Below are 16015 nucleotides of genomic sequence, written 5' to 3'. Positions count from 1 at the left end.
TGGGGCCTGATTATTTAAGACCTTGTATGTGAGGAGCAGGGTTTTGAATTCAATTCTGGATTTAACAGGAAGCCAATGAAGGGAAGCTAAAACAGGAGAAATATGCTCTCTCTTTCTAGTCCCTGTCAGGACTCTTGCTGCAGCATTTTGGATTAGCTGAAGGCTTTTCAGCGAGTTTTGTGGACATCCTGATAATAATGAATTACAGTAGTCCAACCTGGAAGTAATAAATGCATGAACTAGTTTTCATCGTCACTCTGAGACAGGATATTTCTATTTTTAGAGATGTTGCGCAAACGGAAGAAAGCGGTCTTGCATATTTGTCTAATATGTGCATTGAAGCACATTTCTTGTTCAAAAATAACTTCAAGGTTCCTCACCGCGTTACTGGAGGCCAAGGTAATGCTATCCAGAGTAAGAATCTGGTTAGATACCATATTTCTAAGATTTTCAGGGCCGAGTACAATAACATCAGTTTTGAATTAAGAAGCAGAAAGTTAGCGGCCATCCAGCTCTTTATGTCTTTAAGACATTCCTGCAGTTTAACTAAATGGTGTGTGTTATCTGGCTTCATGGACAGATAGAGCTGCGTGCCATCTGCATAGCAGTGAAAGTTGCAGTGACAAGTTAGCTCTTCTGTGTTGTGCCATCAGCACATCTGACAATTTGCATATTAATGATCAAGAAACTGACCTTACAGCCTATTATTTGCCAGTGAATCACATCAGGTTGACATACACCCTGCCATGACGCCAGTCAGTCAGCAGTGCCGGCTCGACACCAGATCCGGGCCAGAGCTGTCTGCTATGTGGGTATGTGGCTAGTAAAGTTTAAATAAGCTGCTAATGTGTTAGGAAAATAATAATTAAATAAAGCTTTTTTTTATATATATATATATATATATATATACACATTTTGATGTGCTATTAAAGTGTTGGCATCCCATGTTTTGAGGGTTAAAAGCTTCATTCAGTGCTATGAATGAATTGAAATATTGCGATTAACCTAGAATGACAGTTTTTGCAACATGCTTACACATCAAACTGGTCATGATGATATTTTCTGGACCAAGAGAGTTTGAACAGAATATACCAAACTTAGAAAATAAATGGAATCAGTAAGATAATATTAATAATCAAGGCTAGGCAAGGGAGGTGTTATCTTTTTCTGTTTCTTATAGGGAAAAGAGAAGATACATGTACAAGGCAAGGTCGGACGTGAACGGAGAGAAGACCTGTAGGGAGACTGCCATGTCGCTTCTGGAAGAAGATAGTCATAATAATACTTGCTGTTGCTCGGGTATAAAACTGTACAACCTGATCCAGTGTCATCCTTCGTGTGAATATGGTTGATTTCACTAATTTATCTCATGACTTCAAATCCCCCTGAAGATCCTGACAGTGAAGCACGTACATAATACTCCAGCCTTTCAACTCTGAGCTTATTTAGTTCTATTAATACACTGAAATCTCATTTGTGTCATGAAGAAAGTCTTTAATCAAACAGAATTCAAAGATCAGAAACATTTCATATATGGAGTTAAACATGAATCATTGTTTCAACAACATATTTATTGTTGTCATAAACAGACAAGAAGACAACAACAAACTGCTCCTCCCATTCAACACATGTCAGTCCATATCCCAGCAAACTAAATCATCTCCATTTACACATCAAATAGAAACATGAATCACTTGTAATGATTAGAAACGTGATAGAATTTCAAATCTAGTTTGGGGAGTCATTCAGTGAGAAACAGTGAAATGATTTTCCATGTGAAAAGGTGGACAGCAGAAACAGAAAGAAACAGTGAAACTAAAAGAGAAACAAAGAGCTTTGGAACAACGAGGCAGCAGGAGGACAGCTGCAGTTTAACAGCTTCAACTCACTGACAGGAAACAACATTAGAAACATCATCATCCTCAACTCATCTGCTGCACTGACACTGACACCTTCAACGGACACACCTTCAGTTTATCATCAGTGCTGATGTATGGAAACATCCTCTGAGTGAAAGTGTGTGTGAAGGTGTGTATGTGTGTGTTAGTATCAGGATCAGAGAACGACAGCTTTCCTCTGTTCCAGTCCAGATTCACTCTGATCCTCTGGAACGTCTTCTGTACTGACAGAGTCGTGGATCCAGCTGATGATGACCATGCAAAGTATTTACCTTTATACAACCATATTATCCATAATGCAGACAGTTTGTCTCCCTTCCTCTGCACAGACTCTGCTAACACACCCAGATCCCACCCTGAACTCTCTCCAACTTCAACATCCCAGCTGTGAGTCCCTGAGTTAAAGCCCTCAGAGCCCAGGACAGAGCAGAACAAATCAAACCTCTCTGGATTGTCAGGAAGCTGCTGCTTCTCTCCTCCTCGTCTCACACTGGTCAGATCTTCAGACAGGATGAGTTTTGGATGAGCAGTGTTTGGGTCCAGAATGAGAGGAGTGTAGGAGACCATGTCCTTCATGTTGTTCCAGATGTTGAAGGTCAGGTTGCCCAGGTGTTTGGCCTGGTCTATCACAGCTCCTGAGGGCAGCTGTGGATCATCCAGCAGGGGGCAGCGCTGGACTCTTTCCACTGCAGCCTTGTAGTTGTGCGGGAATGAGACGTCTTCAGCTCTCAGCTCCTCCTCTGTGGCTCTGACTGTGTCTGAAAGAGCTGCTATCTCTCTGCTCAGAGCCTCCATCTTCTCCTTCATCATCCCACTCTTCTGCTCCTCTTCCTCCCTCAGTGAAGCCAGCCTGGCCTCCTCTTCCTCTGCTAGAAACTGGTGAAGCTTCTTAAACTGCTCCTTAATCTGCCTCTCTGTGTGTCGGGCCTGGACCTTAATGTGTTCTGCTGTTTGATCAAACTTCACTTGAACTTCTTCACAAACCTTTAACTTCTTCTTTAAGGGCTCCAGAGTTTCCTGAAGTTCCTTCTTGTGTTGTTGTGCAGCTTCAGCAATGGGTCTGAATCTGTGGTTGGTGTGTTTTTCTGAGTCTCTGCAGACGACACACACTGGCTGCTGATGGTCCAGACAGAAGAGTTTGAGTTTCTCAGAGTGCAGACTGCAGAGATCCTCTGAAGCTCTCTGATCTCTCTCCTGTAAGAACGTCTCACACAGGTTCCTTAAAGCCAGGTTTAAAGGTGGATCATCCTTTGAAGATATGTTCTTACAAACTGGACACTCACATATCTGTTTTTTGATCCACCATCTATTCAGACAGTCTTTACAGAAGCTGTGGCTACATGACAGAAGAACAGGATCTCTGAAGACCTCCTGACAGACCGGACAGCAGAGATCCTCCTCTGATCTGGAAGCCATTGAGTCTGTGAGTGAAGCTGAAAACAGCAGACAGGAAGTACAGTCAGTCCTGGCTCCCCTCCCTCCTCTACGACCTTCACTGAAACTTGCTTTGAGTCGTGTTTTTGCTCAAACTCACATTCAGTGTGTGGAGCGTCAGCAGCTTGAAGCAGCAGTGTTGGAGTTTTCCACTTTTCTCTCCTGTAGCTGGACTCACTCAGAGGAAGCTGCTAGTTTGGTCTGAGCTCAGTCTGATCGTCTGTGCGTCTCTCTTTACTGAGGTTGAATAACATCCTGTTTACTGGTTTTTCCCAGGTGTGTCCGGTGATGGGTGGATCTTCATGGCACCTTTCTGTTAAATGTTTCTTTTCACCTGAATCTCAGGTATGTTAATTCCAGTGTTTAACTGTCATCCTTCTTTTACATCAAAGGTATAAAACAGGTTTTGCTCCATTTCAGTTTCACATGTCACAACATAAAGCCTTTTCTGAAGCTCAGAAAATTGTGACTCAGTCGTGCAGCTGTTTGGCAGATTTTCTTCCAGACTTTTATCTGGTTATTAGTCAGGTTCCAGCAATGGTTGTGTAATGTGTGGTGTATTCATAATCGTCTCTGGTACATTTGTTGTATGGGCAGTATGTGTTCATTGTTTGATTGTGTAATTACGTGTTACACACTGGCAATGCATGCCGGGAGATGGTAATACAATGAGTAAAGAGTTGGTCTTACCGCACTCAGTGTTCCCGCGTACTTATTCAGATTCAGTGTAAGAATCACACATGGTGTCAGACGTGCTGTGTGACTTGTAAGACTCCATACATCTGCCGAGTGTGAGGAGAAGGGGAAGGTGGAAACGAAATGCCGAATGACGACGTAGACGATCGTCCGAGAGCAGGAGTTAGCACCGCGGCTAGCACCCCCAGCGCTACGTTGAGCATCCAACTACCGAAGCCCTTTGATTTTTCCAAACCACACGAATGGACAAGATGGGTCCATCGCTTCGAGAGATTCCATCAGGAAAGTAATCTGTCTGCGAGCTCGGAGCAAAATCTAGTGAACACTCTCATATATTGTATGGGAGACGAAGCGGATGACGTCCTGAGCGGACTCGAGTTATGTAGTGATGTAGACCAGCGGGACTATGCTAAAGTGAGAGATAGCTTCCACAACTTTTTCATTGTCAGGAAAAATGTTGTTTATGAGCGCGCACGTTTTAATATGCGCAAACAAGAGCCAAATGAGACTGCATTCGTGACTGCCTTGCATTCATTAGCAGAGCACTGTAACTACGGACCGCTCCACGATGAGCTGATAAGAGACAGAATAGTAGTGGGCTTGGTCGACACGAGGCTGTCTGAGCGCATGCAGATGGAAAAAGACTTGGTTAAAGCTATAAATATGGCCAGGCAGTCAGAAGAAATCAAAAAGCAACAGTCAGCTTTGAGAAGTGAAACAAATGTAATGCAAATAAATGCGAAAACCGTTGACAGAGTGATACAAAAGCACGACAAAACAAAGTTCAACATGTTCAAAAATAAAACTGTCAAAACACAACAGCAGTATAGCAAGAGACAAAGTAATAAATGCTACAAGTGCGGAGGCTCTCCACAGCCGAAACCTGAGTGCCCAGCGAATGATGCAAAATGTCATTTATGTGGAAAAAAAGGTCACTACCAGCGCGTCTGCAGACAAAGCAAGACAGTGCAAAGTATTGAGGAGGAAGAGGAGCAAGGTTTCTTCCTAGGCTCAGTTTCCAGTGACGGCCAGGCGTGGACAGCCATCATACAAGTGAAAGATGCAAAAATCACTTTCAAACTGGATACTGGAGCGGATGTGACTGTAATAGCTCACTCGGACTTATCAAAGATTTTTGCTAACGAACACAGACCAGTTCTCCAGCAGCCAGAAAAACCTTTGTCAGGGCCTGGAAAAACACCACTGGACGTTGTTGGTTTTACAAAGCTACAGCTCAACTACGGAGCAAAACAGACAACAGAGAAGGTCTATGTTGTAAGAAACCTGAGCACTCCACTGCTAGGCCTGCCCGCCATTACAGTTCTTGGCCTGCTGGTGCGAGTTGACGCGGTTTCAATGGACACTCTGAAGACTACTTACTTGCAATGGTCTAGGGAAAGTGCAGCGGGCCTATCACATTAAACTCAAACCGAACTCTGTGCAATACTCGCTCAAAACTCCGTGAAGGCTTCCTCTGCCTCTAATGGGAAGGGTAAAGGAGGAACTCCAACGAATGGAAGAGCTTGGTGTCATTACCCGAGTTGAGGAACCAACAGATTGGTGTGCCGGCATGGTTGTTGTTCCAAAGAAAAACAGCCCTAGGCTGAGACTTTGCATAGACTTTACCGGACTAAATGAGTATGTGTGCAGGGAAAAATATGTGCTGCCATCGGTTGAACAAAGTCTCGGAATGCTCGCAGGAGCCAAAGTGTTTAGCAAACTGGATGCCAAAATGGGCTTCTGGCAGATTCCCCTGTCCGATGAGTCTGCCAAACTCACCACCTTCATCACATCCTTTGGGCGGTTCCACTTTAACCGCCTACCGTTTGGGATCAACTAATCGCCCGAACACTTTGAGCGCATGATGGCAGAGGTCATCGAGGTTATCAAAGGAGTGGTGTGTCACATTGATGATGTGTTGGTGTGGGGACGTAACCATCAGGAGCATGATTCCCATCTCCGTGCTACACTGCAAAGATTGGAAAAAGCAGGCACAACGCTGAATGCTGAAAAATGCGAGCTCTCCCACAGCAAGGTTGCTTTCTTGGGTCACATCACAGCGGATATAGGAATCAGTCCTGACCCAAAGAAAACAGAGGCGATTATAGAAATGACAGAGCCAACTAATGTGTCAGAGTTGCACAGTTTTCTGGGTATGGTGAATCAAGTGGGCAAGTTCATCCCCCATTTAGCCGAAAAAGACAAAGCCCTGTGAGATCTTCTTTCCAAAAAGAACGCATGGTATTGGGGAACTGACCAAGCGAGAGCTTTCAAAACATTGCGAGATGCCCTGACCTCACCCCAAGCACTCCCAATGTATGACCCCAACAGAGACATTAAAGTATCAGCAGATGCTTCATCCTATGGTCTCGGAGGTGTTCTTTTGAAGCTATGGAAAGAAGGATGGTGACCAGTGGCGTATGCATTGAGGTCCCTTTCTCCTACAGAACAACGATATGCACAAGTGAAAAAAGAGGCACTGGTGTCTAGATGGGCGTGTGAGCGTTTTCGTGATTTCCTGATTGGTAAACATTTTTGTCTTGAAACGGACCACAAACCTCTCGTTTCCTTACTGGGAAGTCAAGCTCTGGATCTCTTGCCACCCAGGATCCAGCGATTCAGAATGAGACTCATGCGTTACTCGTACACTGTGCAGTACGCCCCAGGGAAATGCTGGATGTGGGGGTCCTTGGCTGGTGTGGTTACATGTGGTCTGCGGTTGTGAGGCCGGTTGGATGTACTGTCAAATTGTCTGAAACGCCTTTGAAGATGGCGTATAGAGAAATGAACATTCATTTCACAGGCAACAGCTCTGGTATACATTCCTGCAGTCAATTGCACTGACAAAAGCTGTGACATCTGTAGCATTGTGCTGTTTGATCAAACTGCATATTTCAGAGAGATCTTTTATTTTGGGCAGTCTAAGGCACACCTGTGCAATATTCATACTTTCTAATCAGCACATGCCACACCTGTGAGGTTGGATGGATTATCTCAAAAACGAGAAGTTTCCACTAACACAGATTTAGACAGATTTGTGAAGAATATTTAATAGTAAGAGGTCCTTGTGTATGTAGAAAATGTTTCAGATCTTTAAGTTCAGCTCATGAAAAATGGGAGCAAAAACAAAAGTGTTGAGTTTATATTTTTGTTGATTGTATAATGTAAACAGAATTAGTCCTGCTGGGCAGTTAATTATATAATTACTTCTTCAAAAAAGTTACTGAGTTTGGCAAACAACAAAGTTTTTTGCAGCTATTTTTTATGAATGCAGCCAAGGCGTTTTTAAATAAACATTTCAAACTATTTACAGAACAATCAACTGTTCTGCATCAAATTTGATGCCACACAAATTATTTGTGCCACTCCGCCGTCACTCCTAAAACTTCCCCCCGTTTCTTAACAACTAGATGCCACGTTGCCATATCATTTTTTGATTGGTCGACATGGTACTTTTTTGGACGAATAGGAAAGGGAGAGGGTGTTTGTTTTTACTCACAGGCTTTCAAGCCTTTTTTCTTATAAAACGCTGTTTTTACCGTTTCTTCCCGCAGTAAATATAAACAACGATAGTATTCAGGAAGAAAACCAAACATTGCAGATATTTTTATCATAACTCTGGTTTTACGTGGCCGATCAACACAATTTAAAAACTGGTATAAAGTCCACACTTTTCCGTCAATTGTTCTGTCTGTCCTGCTCACATCTCCAATGGTTGTACACGTTGTCATTAACGTGGCTTCACTCCACATCAGCCAAGCCGCTTTGCTCGCTAAAACACCGGTGTCGGCACATAAGGACGCTGTCATAACCTGTCAACGACGTTGATTAGCTGCGTATATACGAATATGAATCACATCATTGGCTGGACTATGGGATAAGGTGGCATCGTTCTAATCCCATACGGGAGCAGCCAGTCACTCACTGACTAACACTGCAAAACAGAATTGTTAAAGTATTCATTTTAATTTCAATTCAGGTTAATGTTTTTTTTTTGTGCGCAATGCAGATTTTCTGTGCGCAGAGACCGTGGCAGCAGTGCGCAATTGCGCACGCGCGCAGCTTAGAGGGAACGTTGATTATGAGTATTTCTTTCTCTAATGGTTACATTTTATTTGTAAAGAAGTTTATGAAGTCATTACAAGTTAACGTTAAAGGGATGGTTGGGTCAACAGAGCTCTGACTTTTTGTCAGCCTGGCTACAGTGCTGAAGAGAAACCTGGGGTTGTTCTTATTTTCTTCAATCAGTGACGAATAATAAGATGTTCTGGGCCTTTTTTTTTTTTTTTTTTTTTATAAAGCAGCAAACGGTGTTTCCAGGCTTAGTGATGATCTTCCAAATTTGTAATACACCATTTCTTCTCCAGCTTATGAGTTATCTGCTTTAAGCTTTTGTTTGAGAGTTATACCAGCGAAACAAGGTTCTCTTGATCTAAGGCTCTCTTTTTCAGAGGAGCTACAGTATACAGTGTAGAGTGTGATTAAAGTGGTGGGTGGGTTCTTTTAGATTTTGAGATTGAGTTTAATAACGGATAATAACTGTTATTGACGGTTAATAACTGTTATTAATAACAAATTAAATGGTGTGGTTTTTTTAGTATCTACATGGCTGTTAAAATCATGCACAACAATTGTTTTATCTGACCCCCTGCAGATGTGTCAGCGAGTGGGACAATTTGGTGTGTGAAAGTTAACATGGCCTACGCTACCTGCGGTTCACTGGCTATAGGCGCCTGGCTAAGTACCCATTTTTCAAAGGTGCAAATCCCCAGTTCAATTATCCTGGCCCCCCGCAAATAGCCTGAGAGATGATGAGATGAGATGGCCTTTATTTGTCAGTTGCAGGTCTTTTGCCCACAACCGAGATGACAGACCTTGCCGACCGTACATACAACACACAAACATCACATTGGGGAGACAAGTCAGGCTAGGTAGCAAGGAAAAAAACATCGAAATGTGTAACACAGAAGGATAATACAGGAATGCACAGATATCAACACACCATAGCACAATAAACACAGACAAGCAACATGGGAAAGAGTTCCAGTGTGTACATCTGATCTGGGACCGCTGCAATCTTCGACTGCGCCTCCAACTGACCCGAAGTCCATATCAGAGGGGAGGTAAGCGTTGGAGGTGGCGTTGGATCCGGGGTAGGGAGGGTGATGCGTCGGTGAGTGCTTATCAGTATCAGTATATGTATGTGTGTAGGTGTCCATAGTTCAGCTGAGACAGTGTCCTTCACCCTGCTAGGCTAAGTAAACAGTCTTCCAGCCAACCCTGGTGGCCTTGCATGGAATGGGAAGGAACAGACTAAACACAGTCGTTATCAGGGTGTTTTGTTCAGCTCTGGCCTTGAGCCCACAGTTGGCGCCAAAGGGGTATCCGCATAAGTGATGTTATTTTTTTACTTTAGTGTGAACAGCTCATATGAATTTCAAAGCAGTTCTACCGTCCAACACTGGTCTCTCAATCTCCCGTTGGAGATCCGCGAGCTTCGCCATACTTTCGTTCTTTGATGTTGTCATTTCTTGTGCTCAAGGAGCCAAATTCTGAGAACTCATGGCAGTGTGCCTCCCCGAGATGTCATCCAATTTTGCACCCAGAGATGTTATTCCGGGCTAGCCCTTCCGAGATGTATCCAGTCTGCAGTCAGAGATCTTATTCTGAGTATTCACAGGAGCCGTAGCCTCTCCAAGATCTTATCCGTGCTGACTCAATGAGCCCATTTTGACAAACTCACGCCTCTTCCCATCGTTTCAATCCCAGCGGGCAGCCTTGTGGGGGTTTGAACAGCCGGTTCCGCTCTTCTTAATTCTTCGATAAGTCAGGACCAAGCCAGCTCCGATCCGCCAGAACCCTGTTACCATGGTTCCGAATAGGTAGATATCTTCAGCACTCAGGCTCACCCAAGCCCAAACTTCTCGTTGAGAAAGGGGTGTCAATTGCATTTAGGGACCAGTTGATCCAATCCATAATTCCTCTTTTAGGTTTTAGAGAACAGACTGTGAGAGAGTGTTCCAGGGAAAAGTAATACAAAAAACACAAGATTAGACGAGCACATAAGCAGGGAAGATAAGGGATAGGAGAAAAAGTGCGTCCGCCTCCTCCGAGAGCCAAAGAAGAAAAAAAAACAAACAAACATTTATTACTACATTTATTACACTAAAGGAGGCCAAGGAGTAACTAAACATCTGAAATAAAAGAGCAGGAAAGTGCAGAGAAAGAGACAGGTGAAAAGCATGCTGTTAGCAAGTCGGCTATAAGCTATGCTAAACTAGAAAATCCCAAAAGACACAGTGAGTGAATGCTGTGACTATAATTAGTGAATGAATCAACAGAGAATGTGCTTTGGATAAAACAAGCCAAAATTACACTATGAAATAAGATGTTATCTAAACGCCTAGTATTCCAGATTACCAGTTCTGCCCTGATTGTGTGTATTATTATGTACCTGCTTGTTTTTCAATTGTCTTAATTGTAGCAAAATAACCAAATTTTACCAAATATAAAGATCCTGCAGTGGCAAAGAGAAGAGTCACACAGAACACTCTAAATAAATGTCTTGATGCTCTGCTCAATCATCCAAGTAAGGAAATCCCCAAAATTTGATTCTGTTCATCTGGACGTAGTGTTTTCAGTGGGAGAAACTTTTTAATCACTCATCCAAGTGACGAGGTTTCCCCAACCTTATAAAGAGTACATTTGCATAATGACTGAAACTAGTATCACTGGCAAATAATAGGCTGTAAGGTCAGTTTCTTGATCATTGATATGCGAATTGTCGGATGTGCTGATGGCACAACACAGAAGAGCTAACTCGTCAGGCCAGAACTCTGTGGTCTTTTTAGACCTACAGGCCAGTGGACACTCTTTCAATGATGATAATGTACACATCCTGGAAAGGGAGGAACGCTGGTTTAAGCGTGGATGTGTGAGGTCCAAATCATTCACACTTTGTTTTATGTTATACAGAAAATGTATAACAAAAAGTTAATCTAATCTCCTACTGAACTGAAAAGTAGTAGATTGAAATGTCTCAGATGTCTGCAGACTCAGATGGTATCAGCCATCAGCCACTTAACTGTTAGTTTGCTTTTGGGTTCTCTCAGCTTCAAGCTGCAGCTTTTCTATTGTATAACAGAGGTGTCCTTCGCTGCTAATTTGGGGAGCATACCAGAGGCGATAAATATTGCAATAAGTTAGAAAAGCAAGTTTAAAGAGTGAAGCAATGCTGAAGGTGACCTAGTAGCAGGTGGAAGAGACCAGCTGCAGGTAATGTGGGTAGAGATGACTCAGTTAACTGAAAATACTGGAAACAGGAAAAAATCTAGTTCACTAGAAACTCACAGCATTACAAGGAATTCATGGAATAAAATATAATGTTCCTCATATAACTCTACAGGAGCGCACAGACCTCAGACCTCACTCTAGACGAATCCTCTTTTATATACTGCCATGAGGTTTTACTTGGACACAAAGATGTTTATAAATGTGTCTTTTTAAACTTTCTGTAGCAGCTTCTCTGTATATGTATTGTTTGATTACGTTTTGAATGTGTTTTAATATGCAAGTGTGAAACAAATATTTAAAACAGCTCTTTTGAAAATAACAACACTGGTCGATAGCATGTTCAAACTAAGTACTACAGTCAGACTAATTGAACTGTGAGAATTAAAAACTTTTGTTTTCATTGTCCAAAAGTTGATTCTGTTCATCTGGACGTAGCGTTTTGTGGTTTACAGTTTATAAAACTGTTTATAAGATTTGGGGAAACCTGCAGTCAGCTGAGACTGAAGAAGTCACTTGGATGAGTGACGAAACTTTTCTCCCACAAAACGCTACGTTATGCTATGTCCAGATGAACCGAATCAACTTTTGGAGATTTACTTACCTGGATGATTGAGAATGCTGTTTGTTTGTTTTCATTGCTTTTCAGTGTCTGTTGGTTATTTATTTGAAGCACACATAACTGCTGGTCCACATGCATGAAAATCCTTCAGTGAATGATTTTAGAATTTTGGCTTCCACCACGTTCACCTAAAATCACCTCTGGTGATGTTCATAGCATGTGTGATTAAATCATAGTTTGTTTACACAGAAATGCATATAATGTTCGTTGTTGTGTAGCAGCCTTCAGTATTATCAAGAGTTATTATTATTTACTTCAGGTACACTGGGATAAGTAATCCATGGAGAGGATTTTATTTTGTTCATAGAAATCCTAAACAAGGAGGACAAAATGAGTGATCGTATCACTATTTTTCAGGAAAATATGAGAAAATAAAAAGTAATTAATTTTATAGGCTATTGCTTGAGTGGGGCAAATGACTGCTTCTGAAGTTTCAATCCCAGGGTGATCTTCTACAGTCAACAATAATTTATTCACAAAGAATCAAAATTCTGGCAAGAGAAGCAAACTAACAGCTCAACAGCAGATTAACAGCAGAACTGAGGAAGGAGCGAGTGTCAGGTCTGACATGTTCACACGTGTTCCTCTCTGTAAACTGTGAGGCAATTCAAATCAGTGAAAGGAGCCTGAAGGAGGAAATTCGTATGATGTAAGGTACAACACATACACTGATAGAATTTACTATCAGTTTACTGCGCACGGGGTTCTGAGGATTAAAACTCAGGTGGCGTGCCAGATTTATCTAGAGGAGAGCTGCATGTTCCACCCTAGATACTTGAATGACACTAACATGGGTTGATCAATAGCTGCGTTTTTACAGTGGTATTCATGTTGGTCATTACAGATTCAATATCCAATCCAACTTTATTTATAAAGCACCTAATAAAACACAATGGAAAGAAATGTGATGATGAGATAATTTTCACATCTGTTCTTATTTAAATGACACACATGAAACAATAGGGTGAGAAAAAGTGGTGAAGTAAGATGCAGATCTTCTCAACATTTTAGTTTTAACATGTCAAACATCTGGCATCACACTTTGAAGAGACTAGTGCAATGGTGTGTTGAGTCTTAGTGCACCACATTTCTCTTTTCATTGTTCGTTATCACTTCTCCTGCCCACCTTTCCTTGGCACCAGGGCCCCATACAAGACAAACTGATTATTTTAAACTGTACATCATGCAAAGATAGAGGATTTCTAAAATAAGATGGCAGAGCTGGAAATAATATGGAAAAAACAGTAAGTGAAACTTCCATGGATGCATGACATTTAAGGTAATGTGAGAGTTGAAAAGTCAAGTTTCTGTACTTTGATGTATACTTAATCACTGTCATTGAATAACTATGGCACTGGTTAGTTTTTTTTTTCTTAATTTCAGTTCAGCTTCCTTTCAGTTTATGTTTAAAGTTGTTTCACTTACTTTCACTTTTTTTTCTTACCATGGTATGTGAAAAGGTGGACAGCAGAAACAGAAAGAAACAGTGAGAACTAAAAGAGAAACAAAGAGCTTTGGAACAACGAGGCAGCAGGAGGACAGCTGCAGTTTAACAGCTTCAACTCACTGACAGGAAACAACATTAGAAACATCATCATCCTCAACTCATCTGCTGCACTGACACTGACACCTTCAACGGACACACCTTCACTTTACCACCAGTTTCAATAAATGGAAACATCCTGTGAGTGAAAGTGTGTGTGAAGGTGTGTATGTGTGTGTTAGTATCAGGATCAGAGAACGACAGCTTTCCTCTGTTCCAGTCCAGATTCACTCTGATCCTCTGGAGCTTCTTCTCTACTGAGAGATCAGTAAACGATGATGGTGACCATGCTGAATATTTACCTGAACCAAGCCCCATTTCCCATAATCCAGCCCATATGTGCTGCTTCCTTTGCACAGACTCTGCTGACACACCCAGTCCCCATCCTTTACAGTCTCCAACCTCAACATCCCAGCTGTGAGTCCCTGAGTTAAAGCCCTCAGAGCCCAGGACAGAGCAATAACTCTCAAACCGCTCTGGATTATCAGGAAGCTGCTGCTTTTCTTCTCCTCCTCTCACACTGGTCAGATCTTCAGACAGGATGAGTTTTGGATTTGCAGTGTTTGGGTCCAGAATGAGAGGAGTGTAGGAAACCATGTCCTTCATGTTGTTCCAGATGTTGAAGGTCAGGTTGCCCAGGTGTTTGGCCTGGTCTATCAGAGCTCCTGAGGGCAGCTGTGGATCATCCAGCAGGGGGCAGCGCTGGACTCTTTCCACTGCAGCCTTGTAGTTGTGCAGGAATGAGACGTCTTCAGCTCTCAGCTCCTCCTCTGTGGCTCTGACTGTGTCTGAAAAAGCTGCTATCTCTCTGCTCAGAGCCTCCATCTTCTCCTTCATCATCCCACTCTTCTGCTCCTCTTCCTCCCTCAGTGCAGCCAGCCTGGCCTCCTCTTCCTTTGCTAGAAACTGCTGAAGCTTCTTAAACTGCTCCTTAATCTGCCTCTCTGTGTGTCGGGCCTGGACCTTAATGTGTTCTGCTGTTTGATCAAACTTCACTTGAACTTCTTCACAAACCTTTAACTTCTTCTTTAAGGACTCCAGAGTTTCCTGAAGTTCCTTCTTGTGTTGTTGTGCAGCTTCATCGATGGGTCTGAATCTGTGATTGGTGTGTTTTTCTGAGTCTCTGCAGACGACACACACTGGCTGCTGATGGTCCAGACAGAAGAGTTTGAGTTTCTCAGAGTGCAGACTGCAGAGAGCCTCTGAAGCTCTCTGATCTCTCTCCTGTAAGAACGACTCACACAGGTTCTTTAAAGCCAGATTTAAAGGTGGATCATAAACTGATAATTCCTTACAAACTGGACACTCGTGTATTATTCTCTCTCTCCACCATCTCTTCAGACAGTCTTTACAGAAGCTGTGGCTACATGACAGAAGAACAGGATCTCTGAAGACCTCCTGACAGACCGGACAGCAGAGATCCTCCTCTGATCTGGAAGCCATTGAGTCTGTGAGTGAAGCTGAAAACAGCAGACAGGAAGTACAGTCAGTCCTGGCTCCCCTCCCTCCTCTACCACCTTCACTGAAACTTCCTTTGAGTCGTGTTTTTGCTCAAACTCACATTCAGTGTGTGGAGCGTCAGCAGCTTGAAGCAGCAGTGTTGGAGTTTTCCACGTTTCTCTCCTGTAGCTGGACTCACTCAGAGGAAGCTGCTAGTTTGGTCTGAACTCAGTCTGATCGTCTGTGCGTCTCTCTTTACTGAGGACGAAGAACTTCCTGTTTCCTGGTTTGTCGCATTTGAATCATGTAAGAGGTGGAGCTTCTTTCCTTTGACTAATGTTGCTTCATTCATATTTCAGGCTACTGTAAAATTCACCATTTTTTTACATTAAACTTTCACAAAGCTCTTTTTTTAACTTTTAAAAACAGCTGTTTCAGTCAACTCAACTTTCACTTTGTAGCAACAACTGTGTTGAACTATATACTATACAGATTTTTTGACACACGTATTTTTCCACCATTTCTACCATTCATATTTGCAGAACCTCATCAGGTTGGATCAGACTGTCAGTCCACAGCTCCTTCCAGAGATGCCCATTTGGGTTAAAGCCTGGTTGGCTCTGGTTGGGCCACTGAAGAACATTCACAGAGTGGTCCTAAAGTCATTCCTTTATTATCTTGATTGTATATGTGAGTTTGTCGTCCTGTTGGAAAATAAATTATGACATTATGACTCCAGGTGTGCCGTCATGTTCTCCTTACTGAGAAGTGCATTCCGTCTGGCCAATCTAGCGAGCCACACACATCAAAATAAAGAATTCTGTGCATAAATAATGACTTGTACAATAAATAATGCATTTGTAAATTCATGTATGTAATATTTTTTAAATCATTTTAATGTATTCAAACATTACTAAAGTAACTTATATTTTAATAATTTAATTTTAAATGAAAACATTTTTAAATCTATTTTTTTAGATGAATTTTTAATACAGTCTCATGCAGGAGGTGGGAGCTGTTGTCCATGATGCATGTTAGCTTAGACAACATCCTCTCCTCCCCAACCTGCTTGGTGGACTGCAGCAGACAGTC

At 42.3% G+C, this 16015-nt stretch overlaps 2 protein-coding genes across 2 annotated transcripts; both read right to left on the bottom strand.

Moving 5' to 3' along the window:
- Nucleotides 1-1922: 1922 nt before the first annotated feature.
- On the bottom strand, nucleotides 1923-3317 carry LOC146634937 (nuclear factor 7, brain-like). The gene has a single exon (XM_085350479.1). The coding sequence runs from the start codon at nucleotides 3312-3314 to the stop codon at nucleotides 1923-1925; it is 1392 nt and encodes a 463-aa protein (XP_085206605.1). The 5' UTR covers nucleotides 3315-3317.
- Nucleotides 3318-13540: 10223 nt separating this feature from the next.
- On the bottom strand, nucleotides 13541-14926 carry LOC146634936 (nuclear factor 7, brain-like). Its single transcript, XM_085350478.1, has one exon. It carries the CDS (start codon nucleotides 14924-14926, stop codon nucleotides 13541-13543), a length of 1386 nt encoding a protein of 461 aa, XP_085206604.1.
- Between the last annotated feature and the right edge of the window lie 1089 nt (nucleotides 14927-16015).

The sequence above is a fragment of the Diplotaxodon limnothrissa genome, linkage group LG3, assembly GCF_057381915.1.
Source record: "Diplotaxodon limnothrissa isolate DT_005_m linkage group LG3, D_limnothrissa_male_GT1.1, whole genome shotgun sequence".
Lineage (NCBI taxonomy): Eukaryota > Metazoa > Chordata > Actinopteri > Cichliformes > Cichlidae > Diplotaxodon > Diplotaxodon limnothrissa.
Note: the sequence above shows the minus strand (reverse complement) of the source record. Positions and strands in the feature narration are given on the sequence as shown.